Source organism: Delphinapterus leucas, chromosome 2 (assembly GCF_059928025.1).
Source record: "Delphinapterus leucas isolate spDelLeu-1000000601 "Yukka" chromosome 2, BTC_Dleu_Yukka2, whole genome shotgun sequence".
Lineage (NCBI taxonomy): Eukaryota > Metazoa > Chordata > Mammalia > Artiodactyla > Monodontidae > Delphinapterus > Delphinapterus leucas.
The window spans coordinates 34,886,319-34,909,234 of NC_143130.1; the positions used below are offsets into that span (position 1 = coordinate 34,886,319).

A 22,916-nucleotide genomic window follows, 5' to 3' on the forward strand; every position below is an offset into this window, starting at 1 on the left:
CTCTCTGTGCACACTTCACACCAAAGGTGCTTTCAAGTGAGTCATCCCTCCAGGGTACATCGAAAGCACCCCATAAGCCTCTGCTCTAACAGACATATGGGAACTCTGAGGCTGCACAGATTATAACATGACTCTGTTTGAAATTCATGTCAAGTCACGTATCTCAAAATATAACTGAATACATTAAGGTCTTCGTAAGTTTGTCTGTGAGGCAGTAGGCTGTTCTACTGGGCAGACACTTTTTCAGAAGCATCCTACCAGACCTTTCATGATCTGAAAGTGACTTAATTGGTATACTTTTCCTACAAAACTAAAAGCAGCTTAAACTTCATTTTCTAAGAGCTTCTGACATTCTCATACAATAATAATTTGTACAAATATTTCAACGAGCCTCTACTTAAATGTATACCTATTTCTAAATTTTTAAGTAATGTCACTTTTCCTGACATGCCTCATACAATGCCTCATATAATCACCCATTCATTATTTACATATATATAAAATAGAAATGAAGTTACCATTAACACACAGTTGCTTAAGTTTTACAAAAGCCGCCTGTATTTCTTGGATATTGGGCAAGGTTTTATCCAAATCTGATTTGTAGACATCACTCCTCTGTGGATGACTTTTAGTTATGGCATTACAAATCCTAATAAAGACAAAATCCTTGAGTCACTACTCATTCATGTATTCAAAACATATTTTTTGAGTGCTTGCTGTGAGCCCAGGCACTGCTCTGAGGGCTGGGGACAGAGAGAGAGACATGCAGTCTGTGCTCTTGGTGGGGGGGGAGGGGGATAGAGGAGAGATGACAGGACGTGGTGAACACTGAGGGTGATGGAACAGAGTGGATGCAGGTTAGCTCGGGTCACGTGGTGAGAAAACGCTCCTCCATGACGATGATACCGGAGCTGAAGCCCAAATGGCCAGGAGCTGTGCAAAGATGGGGAACAGTGTTCCAGGCAGAGGAGCTGCTAGTGCAAAGGTCCTGTGGTAGAACAGAAGCCTGGCTGTTGGAGAAACCTAGCGAGGGCCAGTGGGGCGATGATGACGTGTCTGAGGGAAAAAGGGTGGAGATGAGGTTGGACAACAAAGAGAATCTGTCCTAGTTACAAAGAATAGAATAGCTGAAAAAACAAAGGGAATTAAAGTAATTCTTCGCTTAAGTTAAATAATTAAAACTGCCACTGGTTCTAAGGTTTTCTAGTTAACAGTGTTGCAGCCTTGCTTTTCTTTCACAGCAACACTCCTGACGGAGCACTTAATCAGCGACATGTCCACAAGGCAGGACAAGGTAGGACAGAATGGACATTAATCACTAACGTGATTAAAGCGAAATTTAAATCCACGAGAGAATACGGACCTGTGGGACTGCAGTCACCCTCTCCAGAAAACTGAAGGGTCATTTGAGGGTCACTTGATAGTTATTTGCTTCAGCAAATGTGGCTGTCAGTTATGGCACTGTGGAAAAAACGGACGACCTGGCTGTCCCAATAACAGACTGTGATACACAATTTCTGAGGCTCTCTGAGCCTGTTTTCTAAGATCTTCTCCTTTGTTCCTCATTTATTGGACAAGTATTGAATAAATATTCAATTGCAGGTATTTCCTGGGTGCTGAATATAGCTGAAGAATGGTGTGCAAAACAGACACAGTTCTGTCACCTCACGGTCTCGTAAGGACAGGCAGTAATCAACTGTAACACACACGTACAATGAGAAACCAAAATAAGTGTTAAGAAGAAAATTATAGTGATATAGCGAGTGTGTAACTTGAGGCCAGATCTAATTTGGGAGACAGGGGAAGGCTTATCTTAAGGAAGTGATGTCTGAATGCAGGTGCAGAAAACGAGCGAGTACCAAGCGATGGATGGGTGTGTGTGTGTGTGTGTGTGGCAGGGTGTGTGTGGTTGTGTGTGTGCGGAGTGCTCATTGACTAGCATGAAGAAGGTGGCCCAGGAGGAGGGGGCAGCACAGCCAAAAGTCAGGAGATACTAAAGACCAGCAAAACCCCAGGGTGGCCGGAGCCCAGAAGGGACAGGGCATGCTCCTGGATGAGACACGGGAGGAAGGATGAGGCCCCTCCAACACACTGGCAGAGGTGGAGCTGGGGTGGAAGGAGAGGGGTAAGGTTTCTGAAAAGTGAAGGACAGAATCTGACGATGGACTGGACGTGAAGGGAAGTGAAAGACAGGCATCAGGATGACTCCTCGGTTCCTGAGAGCAGGCTGGGGTTGGGGTGGGGGCAGGGGGTACGTGGTGCCCATATACTTGAGTTTGGTTTTGAACATGAATTTAAAGGGACTTTGAGACCTCCACGTGGAAAGTGTCAACTTAGGTTGGAGATATAAATCTGACAGTCACTAAAGCCACTGATGCAGATGAACTTCTTTCAGAAGGGAATATGTTATGGGAAGGGGAGGTGGCCTGAGACAAGCTCTAAGTCGTGCCCGGAGACAGGAGGACGGGCTGGCAGGGGCATGGAGTGCAGCGGGGACGAGGAGCTTCAGGAGGTGGAGGGGGGCAGAAGCCGGGGCCCGGGGAGAGCCTGGCCAACAGCGGTGCCCACTGTGTGAGGATGCCTGAGAAAGGCCTCCTGCTTCACCAACACGGAGGTCACTGGGGACTTCGGCAGATGACAACAAACTTGCTCACGGTAGCCAATTACACCACTTTTAGTTATCGTGACTTGGCAGACCTAGGACACACTGAACTACAAGAAAAATCTGATTTGTCCTCAAGTGTCTCAACTGGAAATCACTGCACTTTGAAAGTTCATTAGAAGCAACATTACAGAAAAGTGTCAGCAATGTAAGATCTTCAAGTGTCTTATAAGCCAAAGTATTAAATTACATTTAATATAACTTAAATGTTAATTTTAAATATATTCAATTTTCTCCACAGTAATTCTTGTATGGAACACACGGTGCTTCCCAGCTATCTTTAGCTAGTCAGGAGGTTACTGTACTTCTCTATGACAACGAAAGATGCCCAAGTACCAAGGACTGTCTCCCGCTCACCTCTGGTCGATCTTCCTCTGCTGCAGCACGTCTTTTATGAGGGCCGTGCGCACAAGAGCACTGCCATTCGAGTGGCTCCAGCACCAGAACTAGGAGAGAAGTAGAGCCTTTACTTAACTGGGTGGAAAAATGGACAATAGTATTAATGAAATCCAACAGATATCACTTACTGGCATCCTTCTTCCAACAAAAGAATGGGAGAAGATCTTTAGATCTTGGTCTGCTAAAGAACTTGGCACTACAAAGTACTCTGGAAGGCTGGAGAGGAAAACACGAATCGTAATGTAAGAGCCTTGCTTCAGGCAGGATAAGCGTGCTCTGCAGACCCCACATTTAATTAACGTGCACCCTGCTCAGTGGCCGTGCAGTGGGCACCGTGGGTGCCACTGATGAGCCTAGACATCTCAGTCTAAAACACGTGCGATGTGCTCAACTAACACAGTCGTTATACTCATAGCAGGGGAACAATCCAAAGGAAGCATCTGAAATATTTTCCAGAATGACTATTAATCAAACATATGCAATTTCTGAAAAACATGTCCATCATCGTTCTCTCGACAGGCTATGGGTAGGAGATACCAGGCACACCAGACCAAACCAAACCAAGCCCACAAATCTCCCAAGAAGCTCCCACCCCCTTCTCATCTCCTCCTTCTCTGTTTCCCATCTCCCAAAGGCAGGTGGACTCCGGGACTACCAGGCAAGCTCACTGCACCTGAAGACATCTCTTTTCCTTCCTCTGCTCACATGGCCAGGTAGGGGACAGAGGCAGGCCCTGTCACAGGCTTCTCAACACATAATGCACGCTGGCCACAAAGTTCAAATTCAAGGGGAGGCAGAGGAAGACTCAAGCCGTGTGCTCCTAAGCCCCTTCCTCAGCACTGCACTCCCAGAAGGTCCTCGTACTTTGTTCACAACACTGCTTATCTGAAAAAACTAAGGAGGACTTGAATGACATTAAAACAAAACATCCCCCCAATCTGAATACTAAATAATATTAAACAAGTAAAAAATTAAAAAACAATTTTCTGGTCACTTTTGGAGGATTCTAGGAAACAGCTCCTTCTGAAAACTGGTTAAGTAAAGGGGAAAAAGTAAACATTGACACTGCCTTCCTCATACAAACTGTATCTCAGGTACTAAAGAGCTGCTGAGAGAAGAGTTCGATAGAACTGGAATATGACCAATAGCAATCCTCAATAAATAATGGATCTGGGCAATGATCCTCACTGCTAATGAATAACCATTTTGGGCAGCTAAACCCATTCTATAAAAGGGGAACTTAGCACTGGGTGGAGCAGGCTGACTGCTGTGGGGCCCACAGGTCAGTCAGCGTCACAATGATGCCTGGAGCCCCCATGATGCCACAGGGGGTGCCCAGCCCACCTGAGGAAGCGTTCTTGCCTCAAACCTGGAACTGAATCTAATTACAACTGACCCCTGAACAATGCCGGGGTTAGGTGTGCAGACCCTCTGCGCAGCCAAAAATCTGCATATAACTTATAGTTGGTATGTGCTTCTTCCACACCCATGGTTCCGCACCTGCAGATTCAACCAACGGGGATCCTGCAGTACTGTAGTATTTACCGTTAAAAAAAATATCTGTGTGGAAGTGGACCCACGCTGTTCAAATCCGTGTTGTTCAAAGGTCAGCTGTAATTATTTAAGCCCCTAGAGCTAGCTAACGTTTCAGATACAGTAGACAGAGGAACACATTAAAGGACACCACAGTGATAAACCCAGAAATATCTAGAAAGGGAAAAAGTCCACAGAACATTTGACCTAGTTTTGTCAACAACAAAAAAAAAGGCAAGTAAAAAAAAGGGATGGAAGGAGACTATCATAGATTAAAAGGCCTGAGACAGATCATGCAAGTTCAATGTGACCCTGATCTGAACAAACCAACCGTAAAAGACACGTACAAGATACGAAGGCAAATAAATACTGACTGGATGATTGACAATACTACTGGAATGATTATCAATTTCTTTCAATGGATATTGACATTGCAATTATGTTTTTTAAAAAAAGTCCTTATCTTTAAAACAAAATATTCATTAAAACATTATTAAAAATAAATATTCCATTAGCCATAACTTGAAAGTTATCAATGACAGCAGAGTTTGACGATTACTCCTAAGAAGTCACTCCCAGCCATGAACAACACTGTCAAAGCTGGACTTACCAGGTGGATATCATGTAGCCCTCGTTAATGGAACAAACTCTCCACCCGGAGGCACCTGTCCTCTTGACTTCTCTGTCCCAGTCAGAGTAAGTTTCAAACAGAGGAGTTTTTTGGCTGCTGCCACCCCCAACTCCAATGCCACCGCTGCCTCCACCTCCTGAGGGTATTCCATTAGCTTTGCTGGCTGTAAGAGAAAGCAATAGTATTAATTCTGCTTCAAATTCCCTCTCCTCTCTGTGCCTCCTGTCACAAACACACTGCAATGTGGCACCTCTTCCCTGTTTGTCTCTGGTATCTCCAAAGCCCCCCTACCCATTCCGGCCGTCCTGGGGAAGGGGTGGCCCCCCCCGCAGAACAGCCCACTGTGTCCCGTCGTCGTCCAGCTCGTCCCCACCCTGCAGCACCTTCGATACCCTGTCCTTCTGCTGGCTCTGCCTTCAACGCCTTCACTCACAAACGGGCAAACTTGGCTTTGAAAGGTCTTTCACGTGACCACACTGGACCACTCTCGCTACTACGCTACACAGTTCCCCTCCCTTTTACTGGCCACCTTCTGAAAGGGTGACTGATGCCTGCTGCTCACGTTTCCTCCTTAACTTCCAATTGTCTTCTATCCCTACCGGTTTACGGACACCATTCACAAGCGTCCCTCAACTCCCTACCCCAAGCTATGGCGTAAATCCAAGTCACTGCTAGTTTTCTCCCCACATTTTGCCTGGAAAAATAAACGCATCCAACAATCAACTCCATTCTCAAGCTGTCCGAATCTTTCATCTTTCCAGTGTTTACTTCTTAACCCTTCTCTATGTATGACTCGCTATGACATTCTTGGTCTCCTATCTCTACATGATTTTTCTTTGATAAGGTGACATAGATTCCTTAGCCTCCACCAGAGTGCCAGCCCACTGGAGACTCAGCAGAGGGCCTAGACTTGACCTTCCTTAGCAAGGAGCCTTCTCCACTTGAGAGGCACGGCCACCTGCTGGGAGCATGCGCACAGCCTCAGGAGGGCCTCAGAGTGACCACAGAGAAAGGTGTCCCCACAGGCAGCCTGATCTGGGTGATAGACGCCATCCCTCTCCTGGCCCAGGGTCTCCCTGTGCAGGCTGCAACCACGGCCAGTCTCTCAGCTGACAGCCCGACTGATGTTCTGCTGCACTCAGACCAGCCTGCAGCTGCCACAGGACACACTTCCTGAAATCAGGCTTTCAGGACGCTACCCTTGCCCCCAACTGTGCAATAATACTCATTTCCAACTGAATCCAGCAAACCTAAACAGCTTCTCTTAAAGAGCGCTCGCAGACCTGCCCTGTAACTAAAGTTACCGCCCGTTATTGCCGAACTCCCATCCCCCTGCAGCCGTGAAAACCCTTCTTTGTCCCCTCAACATGCCACGCCTGTTCCCGTGGACTATTTACTAAACCTGGTGCAAAACAGGTATTTTCTGAGAACCTACCACGTGCTAAGGCCTGAAAACTGACAAGCGAGCTAAGATTTCACCCCTACTTTGAGGCGCTGGTGACAGTGCGCCGGGTGGACGAGAGCGATGCGGGTGGAGAGGGAAGCCCACTGTGGCTGGGGCTGCAGGCTGGGACGGGAAGGTCTCCGACCCGAGCAGCTCTGAGCAGAGTCCTGAGGAACCAGCCAATCCAAATGCTCGCAGGTGGCTGGTGAGGAGGAGACGGGCGTGCTAGGCAGAGCGGGACGTAAGACACACGGAAGGACGGTACAGCGCCGAGTAATGAACTACAGCGAGCGCAGTAAGGGTGCCAGAGGTGGCGGAAGGGAGGCTGGGAAACGCGACGGGGCCTAGCCTCTCAACCCGTGCTGCACCAGACAGGAACCACCAGCCACACGTGCTGCTTAAATTTCAACTGAAATTTAAATTAAACAAAGACTTTAAAATCAGTTCCTCAGTTGCACCAGGCACATTAAAGTGCTCAATGGCCACATGTGGCCAGTGGCTTCTCTACTGGACGATGCAGGTGACAGAACATTCCCATTACTGGATGGCGCTACTCTAGATTATAAAGGGTCTCAGGTGCCGGGCTAGCACTTTTGCATTTTATCCTTTAAGTGGCATCAGAATTATAATTATGATGATTCTGATTTTAACAGAGCTTGTTAAAAATTAAAATGCTACTTCTAAGCCCGTATTCTGGTGGGCCACTCTGTCTCAGTGCCTGCTCTGGAGTAACAACCACCAGAGGACGTGCTGGGGAACTTGGGACTTGTGATCTCTCCAGAACACGGAACCTGCGTGGAACTTCCAGGCAATTCCCATTTCACACGCTGTGTAGCAGAGCACCAAAAACCACAGCAAGCTAGCCAATACTAGAAAACCTAAGGAATTCATCATATGACCAAATTAAAGGGGAAAAAACCCTCGCAAGTGCAGAAAAACATTTGATAGAGTCCAACACGTGCTCATGATATAAAATACAGAAAAATTTATCAAATTGGGAATAAAAGGGAATTTCCTTCACTTGATAACGGGTACTTATCAGAAACACGCAGCACACATCATCCTTGTTAGAACCAGGAACAGAAACACTACCTGCTACCATCATTACTATTCAACATTGCACAGAGGTCCCCGCCACGCAATGACCACCACCACCAAAACACACTGGAACTTTATAAAGAGCTATGTAAATACTTGGCAGCTCAGCCCTAGCTGGGAGTCCAGACCTGCATACTTTTCAGTGTTCTGAGGTTACAGACTTAGGAAGCTAGGCTGAGAACATGCTCACTGTTTACAAGATTGGTCCTCTGGCAAAACACATAAAGTCTCAAGATCTAACTAAGAATAGGTGAATTTTTCTGAACACAAAGTGAGAGCAACTACAAGATCTAGTACTGTTTGCTATTTCGCAGGTTTTACTTGTGTAGAACCTGTCCATTTCTCAGCAACCAGGACCAGATTTCTGATATACTCAACATCTTCAGTGAGAGCTTATTATGGAATGTGTAGCAGGTACCCAATCTGCCATTAGAAAGTCTGGAAATTTTAATGCTTTTCAGAAAGTCCCAGAGGCCCGATGCCTGTGGCCTGCTCTACTAGTGGATTACTAACAGGGGCTGCAGCAACAGACTGGCCAAGCCAGTCGTCTTAGGAAGATCTGGCTCCCCTGACGGTTATCTGACTGAGGTTTTAGGACACCCCTCCTCAGCCAACTGAAAATGAAACAAGGTCAGCCCTCCTGACCCTCATTATCTTCTGTGACACAGTTCACAAGTCTAATCCTAGATCGAGTTGAAATGATCTTAGTGTTTCCACTTAACTAGCCCCCTCCATATTTAGAATGGCCTCAAGCAACAGTAAAGACAATAAAAGTTGTCAACAAATGAAAAGAAAGCCTATCGCTTTGATGACACTGCAGAAATGAGAAGTCACAAAGGGCGAAGAAGGGAAAAACAGAACTGCGATCATTTAAGAAGTTCAAGAGAGCGGAGCCAACAAAGTGGTTCGGACAGGAGATTTGGACTTTATGGGCCTGGGGTGGGGCCGGCATGGCTGTCTTTCTAAAAGCTCCCCCAGGGATTCCGGTGCACAAGGCTGGTGTACTCGCATTCCCGAGACACGAGGACCAATCACAACCATTTACAGCTACACTGAAAATATTAAAAAAACTGACAAGCAACAAACTTTAAAAATTTCTACACTATTTCAAATGGATTTTGTCCTCTGTAAGTGGTTTTCAAATAAGCATCTAAAGGAAAACCTAATACTAAGACCCATGTTTAAAAAAAAGGATAAAATTACGAAGTAAAATAACGTCACTGAAAATGTCCATCTTCTGCTGTGAGCCTACACTGCACCTTGAGATTATGTCACCACATCTGCAAGCAGGTGTCTGTCATGCAGTGGAGCTGCCAACACTGAGGCTGCAGGTAACCTGAGGTTTTCAATTCTTTAGTCCAGAAGTATAATCTGACATCTTATCAATTTTATAACAAAGATGGATCTGTATTTTTGGGACATTATTTGTCCAATAATAAGCTAACTGGTGAAAACAGCATCCTCGTGGTTTCTTTCAAGTTAAAAGAGCAAAAATAGAACCATCGTTCCTGTCTGTGCCAGTGCCGCCTGCGGTGTCAGCGTGCGGAGCGTCCCGAAGCCTGTGGGTGCTGGGCATCCCCCATACTTCAGGATCCTCGCAGAAGAACCTGGATGACTGGCTTTTCACTCAAGTGATGCCGAACACGAAAGAAAACGTCAGAAGGCCTAAGGCCAGCTAAAAGATTCTTAGACAATTGCAGGGGACATCCTCTAGCTTCACATCTTATTTGTGGAAACAGCTTTGTCACCTACCTGCCTGCAAAAAGGACTTCTTTAATCCAGCCAATGAATCAAGGTGTCATCCAGAAGTTCAAGAGTGGATTATTGGGCCTCTTTCACTCACAAATTAATGAATTCTGACTGCAGTGTGTGGAAATTTCAGGCTTCTTTTGCTCTTAAAGGTGCAGTTTATGCTTCTGCAACAGCATGGAAGGATATGAAAGGATGTTACCCTATGAGGAATCTTAACAGAACTTTGGCCAAGTGTTATGTTTATGAAGTGACTGTCAAGGAGGAGGAGTCTGAAGGATGCAATATAAAAGTGTTCCTGAATATTTTAAGTGTTACTTATCAATCGTTATTTTCTCCACAAGCTACATATGAGAAGATACAGAGAAGTGACTGACGGGAATAAGGAAACCAGTAGTAGGAAAGCTATGGACTGAACAAACTGCTATCAACCCAGAGATGCCCACGAGGAACGGATGAAGACAACCGTGAGAAGTAACTGAAGCAGGCATCACGTCACCAAACGCATAATGAAGTTCACTGTACTTGCTGAACACTGTGCAGAACTCATGGGTCTGTACCCTGGACTGGAAAAAGGTATCATCTACTAGGAAAAAGGTATCATCCAGAATTGGTTTTGATCATCAACAAATGCAAGAGGGAATCAAAGGCTCTCCTACGACTCTTGTGCCCCTTGAAGCTTTCATCTCAGTTACTCTCTCACAGCTCTGGGTGAGAGTCCTGTTGAGGATAGCCCTGATGATCACGGTCTGCAGCCTGAAGATGCGCCAAAGGAATGTTTGCCTAGCTACTAGTGCGGATCTACAATACTTTATTTTTGGACAATAAGTGAATTTTCTTTATGTTAAGAAATGGACTTTAAAAATTAGTTGTATTGTTCAAGCCTAGGTTACAATTAGTTGCACTGTGATAAGAAAAATTAAATTATAAGTATTTCGTTACCCCATTTCTGTTAGTACCATAAGATAAAAGCTATGACCTTTGCATGTCATCTCTATGGCGTTTACAGTGTACTTATACCATATGCATCTGCAGGTACTGTGTATTGTTCCTACATTTTAATGAATTTACAATACAGTGATACTGGAATATACTTTTATTATACAGATTATTTAAATTACTATACATGTTCTGAGGTAACAAAATGTAAAGGACCAGTAAAATTAGTAATTTATAGGCTGCCCGTCCAGACCATGCTGGCTGGGGTGAACGGCCCTTTCACTATAAACGTGTAGCTGAGTCATCTCTCTCCCTTAAAGACTGGGAGAGCACATGATCCAGCAGGCAAATGGACATGTGGTCACTAACCTACGAGGAGCTAATGTCAGACATGACCTCATTGTTTTTTCTCTAGCCTTTTATGAGGTTAAAAAAAAAGAAAATTGGTTGATCAAAATTACAATTATTTGTATATAAAAAGAATGCACAGAATTACACGATCACTTGGAATATTCCTTGGTGATGTCATCACTGACATATATGTGTACAGAACTATTCACTTTTATAAAAACCGTTCAAAATACACTTGTCTTTTGGATGAATGCTCATCTTCCTTTCATGAATCTTATTCAGAAATATAAAATCAATATTTTGACAATCTTAATGAGGTCCACTAAAAAGTTTAGCCATTTCAGCTTCTGCATGAAATCACACCTTGCCAAAAAAGATCATGAGTTTCAAATATCTTTTAATTTTCTGCCAGTTTTCTTATAAGATTACTTTAACTCAAGTTACCAACTAACAGGCGGGGAGGGAGAGGTATCTTCCTTCATCATAAAATACAAGCCAGTGACTACAGGCAAAATACTTGACATGATTCTCATAAGCCTATGTTTACAGTTGCTTATAGGTTCTTCCCCGTCACTTTTTAAATGTTATCTGACAAATGTTATCTCTTTTAGTATATAGTGCTTACTTCCCTAACAGTTATGAAGCTAATAATTCTACAATCATTAAAGCTCATGTACTTGGAAGCTTCTCATAAAACATAAGAATAAAATTTAGACAATGTAAAGTTAGTCACAATAGTTAATATTTTCATATTTACCTGAATTGTGGTATTTTTTCCCAACATATTCAAATGCAAAGAGTAGCTGGAGGTCTGTTGGCTGGGAATAATGAGCTATTGCAAGGCATACCTAGGAAAAATTCTACATTTAGAATTGATTTCAACACACTTAGTTAAATGAAATGTACAATAAGGCCTTGAGTGTGGGAGCGTCATCTGGGGCAGGGATTATAGACTTATTTCCATGTTTTCCTGTTGACCTAGAGTGTGAAAGAGATCCTTAATGCCAGGGATTTCATTCATTGTCGTGCCCCATGACACTGTTTAATCTTTAGTGACTACATGCTAAGTATTCAGTAAGTGTTTGCTGAGTTGAATTTTAACAGGAATGTACTTTTATTCAGATAAACAAAACTTGAAAACTAATGAAGCATTCTCCAAAAAGGCAGTGACATATCCACTCCTAAAAAAAAGAAAAAGAGAAGTTTCATTTTTTATGGACTATAATGATTTAATACCATCAATTTGGAAGGCTTACTGTTAGGTATGAACTTTTAATGTTCTTCCCTCATGCATTAAAAAATCTAAACTTAATAGAAAAGCTACAATTTTTTCTTACAAAAAAAAATTAGTAAGAAATCCAGAGGTACATGGGCGGCTCAAAGAGGTACATCAAAAAAACTGTGTTTAAATAAAATGGTTTGAGGCTATGCCTATGGTGGAAAAAGTGTGGGCTTTGGAATCCAACAGATCAGGGCTTGAATCCCAGCTCTACCAAGCACCTGCCATGTAACCTGTGTGAAGTCAACTCATCTCTTGGAGCCTCGATCTGCGCACCTGTACAATGAAGATAATACCTAGGCTGCGGTGAGGATGAATAACCTTAGCACACACCTGGCCTCGGGAGGAGGCCACGTGTGGAAACATGGCTGCGATTACCCTCTACTGCTGTTGGAAAGAATGAAAGATAGTGCTCTGTGCCCATAAAGCCCTGGACTAGACCATGGGAGAAAACACTCTTAAATGAGCAAAGAAGACAGAAGAAACTGAAGACATATGCAAGGAGAGAATAATAGATGTTCTTACTTCAAAAGATTAAGCATCATTTAGAAGAATAAGCATTAAGCCAGAATGATATACTTTTAACAGTGAGCAAGCAAGAAGTTTAGTTAATTGTTAGTCCATGTCAAATTAGCGGTGTCTGGGGTGGGTTGATGCAAATTCTATTGACTGGTAAGTATGTGTCAGTTGCTTGTTTAAAATATATTTTAAGAGTCTGCTATAGAATAAATGTTTCCTGTCTTACTAAATTAAAACATACATCTAAGAGAACAGAGTTATCATTAGTTTTAGTTTTGACTAAAAACAACAACAACAACAAAGAAAGCTCCTTGAAACTTATGTAATACCCTGCTTTTCTTAATGCCTATGGGAGAGCTTTCTATGAGAGTCCCACCGAGGAAATTTAGGAGACAGTGACCTACATTCCCATCCCCTACCTGCTCAACAGTCTTTAAAGCACTTCTTCCAGCAGCAAACTACTGAAATCTACACCTTGAAAAAGTCCTCATCACTTCCTGTTCCTCTGGGCACCATATTTAGTTTATAAGCTTTGTTGCACTTTCCTCAAGATTCTTTTTCATTTTTGTCCCATTTTTCTACACCATCATAGTCACAACCTTAAGCCATACTCGCCTTACGGCATCTTTGTGGGTTTCCCTACATTCTTAAAAAAAAAAAAAAAATCAACAACACTTAAGGGTTCTCTTCCAAAGATCAAATTTTGACCAATAACTTTGTTCTCCGGATAATCTGCTGTGGTTCCCAGATACCTGCATACTAAATTAAACCTTCTTATTCTAGATTCTTCACCAAACCAGCTCTCCTCTACCAGCCATCCCGTGCCCTCCCCACCACCCCTCAGCCATCCCTGGTCTAGAAGCACATATCGTGTCTGACTCAGTCCTAGCCATCCCCTCGGCCACACTCTGCTCGAGAAACCCTTCCCCGCTGCTTAGCCAACCACGCTGTGTCTGTCCTCATCAGCCTTCCCAGACTGAGCCAAATGCACAGTACTGACTGTGGAAACCCTCCCGTTCTCTCTGAATAACAATAGTTCCAATAGAAAGCATCTCTTCAGTTAACTGTGCTTATGGAGCGGTACTTTCCAGGTCTTCACCCAATAGTCATGAGAGTGGATAAAAAGGAGGACATAGGGTTCTTTGTTTTACTTCTACCACAAAGTTCAATTACTCAAGGGCAGGCACCAGGTCTCCTTCCTTCAACAGGTATTTACAGAGCCGCCACCGTGTCCTAAGTCCTACGGATGCGGGAGTGAACAAACAAACAAACAGAGAACAAACCCTGTTCTCGTTAAGCTTACATTCTAGTGGGGAAGACAGACACTAAACCAGAGAAACAGGAAATACTACAGTAAATTAGACAATGATAAGTGCCAAAGGGGAAAATAAATCCAGCAGGGAAGAGGATGTACAGTGTTACAGTGAGGGAAGAAGAGAGCAGGTTAATAATTTAGAGAAGGAGACCAGGAGAGGTCTCTCTGCACAGATCTGAGGAAGCCCTGAAGACCCCTACATTTCTGCCATCTCATCAGTAGCTTTCTGGAGGGTCTTTGTGCTTAACAGCTGCTGCACTAAAAATACTAGTTCACAAAATAAGTTACTAATATAGTCAGGAAAATGCTCCAATTCAATAATACTAGATATCACTTTCTCTGAGACATTCAGAAAGCAGTCATGGGCCTTGTTTACACAAAAGAAATCCACACATCACTGATGATGGAATATGTTTTTTATGGCCACAAAGCCTATCTGCTAGGCAAAACCCAACATAGCCCATTTCTAAAAAGCCCTTAAAATAGCACAACCTCACATTTATAAAGGTTAGGAAACAAATGAGCTTATTTAATGGCATCCACATTTAAAGAAGACTATAAATACTGTAATAATGTGAAAGCAACTCAGCTTAATCACTTGCACAATGGTTGATTTTGGGGGGGAAGGGGACACAGCCTGAACTATAGCTGTTGTTTAGCAGTGTAACCACAAGTGTGTAGGACTTAGCTCAGGTAACCTCAGTACGGGGTACCTCTAGGAACCCTGACAAAGGTACACACAACTTGTGTCATCCGGGTTACATTCCTGTTGTCACTGCAGGACACTCTGAGAAGATCGAGAAAGCCAGGAGTCCTCTTCCTTGAGCTTTTTCCCAGAAGTCCTCTTCCTTGAGCTTTTTTGTACACACTATTTAAAAAGCCTACACCCACATTCCTAGATTCCATCACTAAGAGTTTGACTTAAAAAAGTAGGTCTCATTTTCATGTAAAATTATTCTAATTTTACAATGTACTCCCTAAGTGTTAAAAAAATTTCAGAAAAACTCTCTCTACATCTTTAAAAACTGCCTCTGAAATAGTTCCTTTGGCCTGGGTATCAGAGAAAAATGAAGAAAATCTTTATTAAAGACATTAAATTATGGTAAATATTTAATCGGAGGAAAAAAAAGTAAACTACTTTTGAGGTGATTTTTGGACCGAGGCTGATATTCTTGTCTGGACAGAAGCCAGAAGTACCCACGGTTGGTGGTTTCTCCTCCCAGACCAGCTGGGGGCACAGCACTGGAGAAGATTAACACACAGCCAGTGCTGGCACGTGGGCAAACAAAACTGGTTTCCTGTATTTCTGTGGTCTGAAAGCCACCGAGGAGTAAGTCTCAGATTAAAGGCAAAAATGGCAATTCAGGAAAGGCCAACTTGTTCTTTAAATAGATGAGCTGAATTTTTATCTCTAGAAGCTATGCCTGAACAAGTGGTTCATCAGAGCCAACTAATTTGAGAATGAAGTGAAGACAAGGGGCATATATTTCACTTACCATCTTTTATATATATTTTTTTATGTAAGTGATAAATCATTAAAAACAATCTTTTGCCCCTCAGCAAAGGTTCTTCAAAAGGAAATGGTGGCTCAAAGTTGCTTTGAGGCCAGATATCCAATTCTAGATATCCAAATTCCTTTTTTCTTTACATAGACCTTTCCCCAAAATCCTTATTTACAATCCAAGAATAATGAGGATGAATGTCATCTAATTTTGTCATAATACTACTCAGGAAATACCAGCTAGATTACCAGAAGGCTTTAGAGCAATATTTAACAAAATGTGAACCAATTTAGCATTCCGAGATTTCATTAATTCAAATAGGAATATAACTGCTTTCAGTATTTCCAAAAATAATCAATGGTTTACCCACCAGAGAACTCCGAACATGCATCTGGTCATTTTAAAACAATTCACAAAAATCAAAGCATTTCCTGAGAAAATTTAGCATTCAAAATTTCCAGGAGGTAGAATCAAGCTGTAATTCCCCAATTGTTACCTAATTTTAGAGGAAAACTTTCACTTGAAATAACACGGTGTGCTAGAATTTTTGTTTTTAACTCATGAAGCCATTAAGCTTTGGCAGCCATACGTGACTTAACCCTTTGTGTTTGAAAACATGTAAATCAGGGAAAAATTTCTCCATTTATATTCTTAATGCCACTGTTTCTTTTCTGTATTTCCCCCCTTATGACTGTACAAAGATAAAGAGAGTATTTCTTTTGGGTCTGAGGTAACTGCTTTTGATATTTTACAACAGTGGGAAAAGAATTTTTGCCAGAAACCTGGTCTTGGGAAAGGGCATAAAAAATTGGACCAGCCTAGCCTGTTTTGAGTAGACGGTTCAATGAGGCCCCCTATAGCACTTACCAGCAGCAACAACAGGGAAGGGATATTCTGAATTTCCACAGCACTTTTTATCTGTTTCATTCATTTGGAAGCTAATCATTTATGTGGGAACATCTTTTATGCTGCTACTTTGTACTGTTGTTTTCATTTGTTCATGCTTTATCTCCTCAACTAAACTTAGCGCACTGCCTCACACATCAAACATGACCAACAAGTACTCTAGATGGTGCAAGAACGAGCCAGATAATTATGCTTTGCAATGACTGAAATACTGTCATCTGAAAAATAGAGGAGAAAATGGGAGAGATATCAACTTTCTAAAAGAATATTGGGCCACTGTATCAATTTCTTATTTTAAAAATACCGTGTCCTAACCCCATCTCCTAAGTTCCATGGTGTCCCTGTTCTTGAAATGATACACATCCTGAAGGTAACGTTTTCACAAGCAGATTCCTGATGCTCTGATGAAATTACAACTATATCTGAGTTCAAGAAAGTAACTTGGCTAAACTATTTTATACGCAGTCTACTACCTAATTAATTCTAAAGTCTTTCTACATAAGAATAGGCATCTCAAATTAGTAAAATGCCAAAATCACAAACTGCAGAATTGAATGGCTAAAAGTAGCCTTAAAAGTTATCTAGCTGAATTTCCCATCCTGCAGCATGAAGAAAGTAGTTATACACACTCTACCTGAAAATGTTTAGCCACAGATCCCACCACCATTCTGCTACATAGCCTAGCTGCAATGGTCAGACATTTTCAGACATTGATTTCGTGTTTGCCCTCCTATAAAGAAACTGTTGACTCTGGTTCTAAAAATAAATCTATCACCTCCTCACCAAACCATAAGACAGCTGCCTTAAGATCTTTCTGACAGCCACATTTTGATATCAACAGAAAATTTACTGCAGTAAGTCTACTGACCATGGAAAACAAATGCTCCCCTTTTTGGTGGCACAAAAGCTCCCTCATCATTCCTCTATTCCCGATACATGAGAGCAGGCTTCTGGAGATTCTGTTACTATTCTCTGCATTTGCTGAACCACAGACTGGCCCGGGGGGCTTTAGGACCACCAGCTTCACTCCTCTGCTAAACCCAAAATCTGGAATCAAAGAAGGAGGAATTTCTGCCCTTGAATCTTACTCCACGAGTTTGCAATAAACATTCCCTGGAAGGCAGGGGAAAAACAACCCAATTAAAAAGTCCCTAGCTTTTAGCCGCCTGTGTGGAATATCAAATTAATTTATTAAAATTTCTCTAAAGCACTAATATTTATTAGACCCCTCCTATAACTACACATTTACCTAACCCTTATGTAACCTAAGTCTACCTTTTAGTTTATTGATAAAGCTCTGAGGTACTGAATTAAAAGTCTTACAAACCTCAATTACAATACATCACCATCTTTTCAATCTTTTTAACCAAGAAAAAAAACGGCTGGTAATGGTCTTAATGTAAAAGATATGCATGACAGCTTTTCATATTTTAGGAGCTGATTAAAAAATTACATAGAATACTTTAAAGCAGTCATAAACTAGTCCAAGGAAACAGTTCTATTAACGTTCCTGGCTTTGACTTTACATAAGGAGATATCAAATAACTTCCCCTAAAAAAACCGAAAAACAAAAAACTGAGCAATTGAGAAATGAGAACTTCCATACAGAACTGCAACTGGTAAATATAGTGCAAAACCAATGATAAAACTTAACAGGATTACCTTTTTGGCACTTTCAGGACCTGATTCATCAAAGCGAAATCTCACAATTCTGAAATCTTTACAGTAAATAATTAACTCTGTTGGATTAAATTTCAGCTTCTGGTTTGGGCCCAGGACTTTCTGCTTCCTTTTGTGGTCATTTACTAAAAAATAAAAAAACAAAAAAATTCCTTTCTTGATATTCACTCTTTAGTACACTTTAACAAATTCTTACTGAAAACAATCGGAAGGTCACCCACCACTTAGTACTGCTTCTCTAGAATCTTTCATATTTGTGTATAATTCCTAGAACTTTGGGGGATCAGTTTTAACTTTGCTTTGGATGATATTAAAGATATTTCTTTGCACAAAACCACCATCATCTATATTTAATGATTAAAATATTAATTAAAAAGAGGACAAATACTAGAAAATATAAAAAGCCATATATTTTGGGACTTCCCTGGTGGTGCAGTGGTTAAGAATCCGCCTGCCAATGCAGAGGACACAGGTTCAATCCCTGGTCCAGGAAGATCCCACATGTCACGGAGCAACTTTGCCCACGTGCCACAACTACTGAAGCCCGTGCACCTAGAGCCCGTGCTCCGCAACAAGAGAAGCCACTGCAGTGCGAAGCCTGCACACCGCAACAAAGAGTAGCTAGCCCCCGCTCACTGCAACTAGAGAAAGCCTGCACGCAGCAACGAAGACCCAATGCAGCCATAAATAAATAAATAAATATTTTTAAAAAGCCATATATTTTATATCTCCATTTAAAAATAATTTACTGATTAATTTTCCTGGGACTCAAAAAAAAAAAGGGAAAAAGCAAAAAACCTACAGAAATAAAACTCCAGCCCAAGTATTTGAGAGGTGTAACTCTTCAAGCAAGAATTCCCGAGTAGAACCAGCTTTTAGGGGCTGAGTGAAGAATAATACATACCTGTGACTATTTGCTCAATACATGTTAAAGGGACATCATGTTCACCAAGAAGAAGGTTTCTATAATGGAATTTCTGAAATAAAAAAATACATTCATGTTAATTATTTTCCCAATAACTTCACGATGGTAATATGAGCCTTACTTTTAGGTGTGATAAGAAATTGCGACGACCATCTCTAAAAAGAACAAAAGCTTTTGCCTGTGCAGCTATGACAATTCTAAGGCTATAGTTATCACAGAACACACTTCAGTAGGAAAGTAAGGGGAGGAAGAGAGAAACACATACTGTGTTCACATTCTCTCCACCTTTCTTCCCACTTTAAACAATAAAATTAGGTCAAGTTATATACAACAATGTCATTATAACATACAGGATATGTAATATTATACTGTCAATCGCTTCACCAAACACTTGCATATCTAGTTCTGGTTAAACTGTCACTAAAATAATAAAAAAATGGGGCTCCAAAGTCATCAGATTTTAATGGGTAAAATCATGGCTTGAGTTTCACAATGGAGATTTTAGAGCAGAAAATAACTTTTTACAGCAGAAAGTCTACTCAAAATAAAAAATCTTTAGTCAAACTGCAGCTTATTTTTTAAACCCATTTTTTATACACACTTTCAGACTAAGGACATTGTTGATGCTATTAACCTTCTGTTGGTAGGACACTGGCTTATTTTTCCTATTAGTGGTATTGGATTTAAGCTATTCCAGGTACATGAGTCTCATTTATAGTGAAATCTGGAGCCAAAGATTGAAATAAAGCCAAAAATAAAAGGAAAAACCCAAGTTTACAGCCAAATAAGCTGTGTCTCTACATACTGGGTATCTGTAAATGCCTTAAATTTAGTCTCAATATACCAACAGATTGCAATAGATTGAAATACACTTATCCATAGTTACGTGCTTCAGTCAAAAGTTTAGAGTTAACATCCAAATATTACTATTACAAATAAAGGTCTAGGGAGTAAAAGTGTATATATAACACTTTACAAATCAAAACAGAAAATAGTTGTTGAGGAAAAGTCCAGGATTTTTAAGTTAGGCGAACGAATGACTGACTTTTTTTTTTTTTTTTGCCGTACGCGGGCCTCTCACTGTGTGGCCTCTCCCGTTGCAGAGCACAGGCTCTGGACGCGCAGGCTCAGCTGCCATGGCTCACGGGCCCAGGCGCTCCGCGGCATGTGGGATCTTCCCGGACCGGGGCACGAACCCGTGTCCCTTGCATCGGCAGGCGGACTCTCAACCACTGCGCCACCAGGGAAGCCCATGACTGACTTTTTGAAAACTCAAATTATATGGAACTGTTGTTTTCCAGTAAGAATATAAAATAGCAAGAGGGTTATTAAAGAAAAACTTTATCAATATTTTTCTTCATTCTAACTACTAGAAATTTGAAATGAGAATTTGACTTTTTTGGAAAAATACTAGTTAAAGATACTATAAAATATGTAAAATGTGCAGCATCTATGAAATTATTTGCTATATAATTTTTTTTCTTTATGAGTAGTAAAAAAGGATACCTTTGTTTTTATAGATAGGTTAAAATATTTAGAAGGAAATAATAACTCCTTTATTGAAAAGGATATATAAGCAAAGATCACAGAGGATAAACACAGCAATGTGACTTAAAACCATCTCACTAATTATACTCCTCAAGTCTCAACATTCTCCTTAAACTTTATTTTGAATTTTAATATAATACATTCCCAAACTTATATTAATCACTTATTAATAATTTTATTATAATTTTCCCATATCTGTGCTTTATATAATATTGATAATACATACTGCTTAGAGTCAAAAGCCCTGATACGATTAAACAGCATACAAATCAAACACACCTGTAATGGCACTGGATTATCCGTAATAAAGGAAATTTTGAAGTTACTGCATATCAGTTTTCCCCACAAATCGTATTGACTTGTGTCCGATGCGATGCATTTTCTCACAAAATTGACTTCATTTACGACAATTTCTCCTTTACAAAAAGAAACATATCATTGTGTGAGCTACAACCACACCAAAAATGTCAACAGTCGCTGTGTGACCTAGAAGGAAGATTTCATGATGATGATAAGAAGAAACACTGAACCAGGACCTCACATCGGTAACAGTCACAATGGGGCATTGTGCTCCATTTGTAAGATACAGAAACTGAGGCACAAAGAGCTTAAGGGTCTGAGATGGTTCAACCAGAAGGGCTGAGCTGGAGTCTGCATTGTTTACTATGCCATGCTGTCCCTCCTTATTTATTTACCGAAAGGCGCCCTGGAGAAGAAATAAGCTGCACTGTCTCCTTCAGAGTATTACTTGATGGGGTATTTGTATTTTATTAACATGTGACTTGATCTCCCAAACCGATACCTTTGATTCCTTCCTAAGACAGTTCAGTATGAGAAACAATGCAGTATTAACCTCAAAATTAATAATGCAATCTATTTATTTTAAAATACATTCCATAAAGACAAACTGAATTTCCCTCTGCACTCACATTATAACTTAGCTGGCAATAAAACTTTAAAATATAGTTTTAGAGTTAAAAGGGAAGACTAAATATAAGAAACTAAAACAAAAGTTTTCATGTTCTTTGAAGAGAATAATTTTCTGCAATTGATTTGAAGCTTGGTCATCATTAATCCTTAATTTCAAGTTCTAAAATGCAACCAGACCCAGGGACATTTTTAAGTAATCATTCTCTAGGGTCCATGGTAGAAGAGTTAGGGTACTGTGCTACTTTGCCTATTTCTGTCAGTACAAACACCTCTAATAGTGATGGACAGAACCATTGCTGACAAGCCCCAAACACCCACCAATTCACAGAGAGCAACTAGAGTCTCAAAACAATCCTCTCTCTTAAATAAAATGTTATAATAAATTTGAACTGCAAAAATAACTTTTATTCAAAGTTCTTAAATGTACAAGACGAGTTTTAAGAACAGAACCCTAACATTTACCTGAGGGTTAAATTCAAACGTGCCCATGTCAAATTCTCGGCTCAGACCAATGGAGTAATTGTCTCTTCTGCAGTCAAGCCTCCTCCACGTGGCCTCCCGCCCTCCTCCCCACCTCCCCCCCCCCCCCCCCCCGCACCCTGAGCCCCGCTGCTGTCCTCATTCTCCCTCTCCAGCCACACTGGCCTTTTAGTCCCTCTCAGGGGCCGGACTGCAAAGATCCATGGGGTCTTCACACATGCTGTGCCCATTTCCTGGAATATGCTTTCCTTCTGCCTCAGCCCAATCGCTTTCTCAGGAATGCCTTAAAAACTCTCCGTGCCTAGATTAACTCCCTCAATCACAGCATCATTTACCTGTAATTCCCAGCAATGACCACAGCTGCAATTATGCATACTCTACATATTTCAAAACCACTGCCTGTCTCACCCTCAGGATCACATGCCCCATGAGGGTCGAAAATGGACTGGTTTTTCTCTGATGCTGACATTTTAGTTGCAAGGCAAAGGCTCAGCATGGGGCAGGGGCCTGGTCAATGAGTGCTGAACACCCGAGTGAATGAACCACTTCACTGCTCCAGGTTCACCAGACCAGCACCACCAATGGAGCAGGAGTGGTTCCAGACAGACAGAAACCAGTGACGTAACACGGCCACGCGCCAAGAGGGTCAGGAGATAAGTGCTGGCGGGTAAATGCACATGAAGTCAGAAAACTGTCCCAGAGCCACCCCTGCTCGCCTACCACACGCACAGAGAGCTGCAAAATCTACCAGTGGGAAGGAAGAGGTGGAGGGCTTGTGGGACAGGACACGCGGCCACACTAGTGCCGTCAGCCAACCATGTTTATGATGCACGTGCTCGGGCAGCACTTCTCCACCAACCCGACTCTCTTCCCAAGGGCACAAATGTAACATATCCAGTCCACAAAGGCAGTGAGAATGCGACAAAGATGAAAGGAGGAGAAGGCATTTAATGGGTCCAGGGCTTGGCCAACCCAGATGCAGCCCCCTGGTTTTTGTAAATAAAGCTTTACTGAAACCTATCCATG

General features: G+C 41.7%; 1 protein-coding gene across 2 annotated transcripts in view; it reads right to left on the minus strand.

The window, feature by feature from the left end:
* MTMR10 (myotubularin related protein 10) overlaps positions 1 to 22,916 on the minus strand; it is a 44,667-nt gene that overhangs the window by 12,332 nt on the left and 9,419 nt on the right. Inside the window, exons 3-10 of one of the 2 annotated variants that reach the window (XM_022554643.3) lie at positions 20,760 to 20,896; positions 18,912 to 18,984; positions 17,990 to 18,132; positions 11,564 to 11,654; positions 5,205 to 5,388; positions 3,190 to 3,277; positions 3,020 to 3,108; positions 519 to 649 (exon numbers count right to left, since the gene is read on the minus strand). In XM_022554643.3, the coding sequence (XP_022410351.1) occupies positions 519 to 649; positions 3,020 to 3,108; positions 3,190 to 3,277; positions 5,205 to 5,388; positions 11,564 to 11,654; positions 17,990 to 18,132; positions 18,912 to 18,984; positions 20,760 to 20,896 (936 nt within the window). Of the gene's footprint in view, positions 1 to 518; positions 650 to 3,019; positions 3,109 to 3,189; positions 3,278 to 5,204; positions 5,389 to 11,563; positions 11,655 to 16,288; positions 16,464 to 17,989; positions 18,133 to 18,911; positions 18,985 to 20,759; positions 20,897 to 22,916 lie in introns of those variants that run through there. The other variant, XM_022554644.3, reaches the window with a different exon arrangement.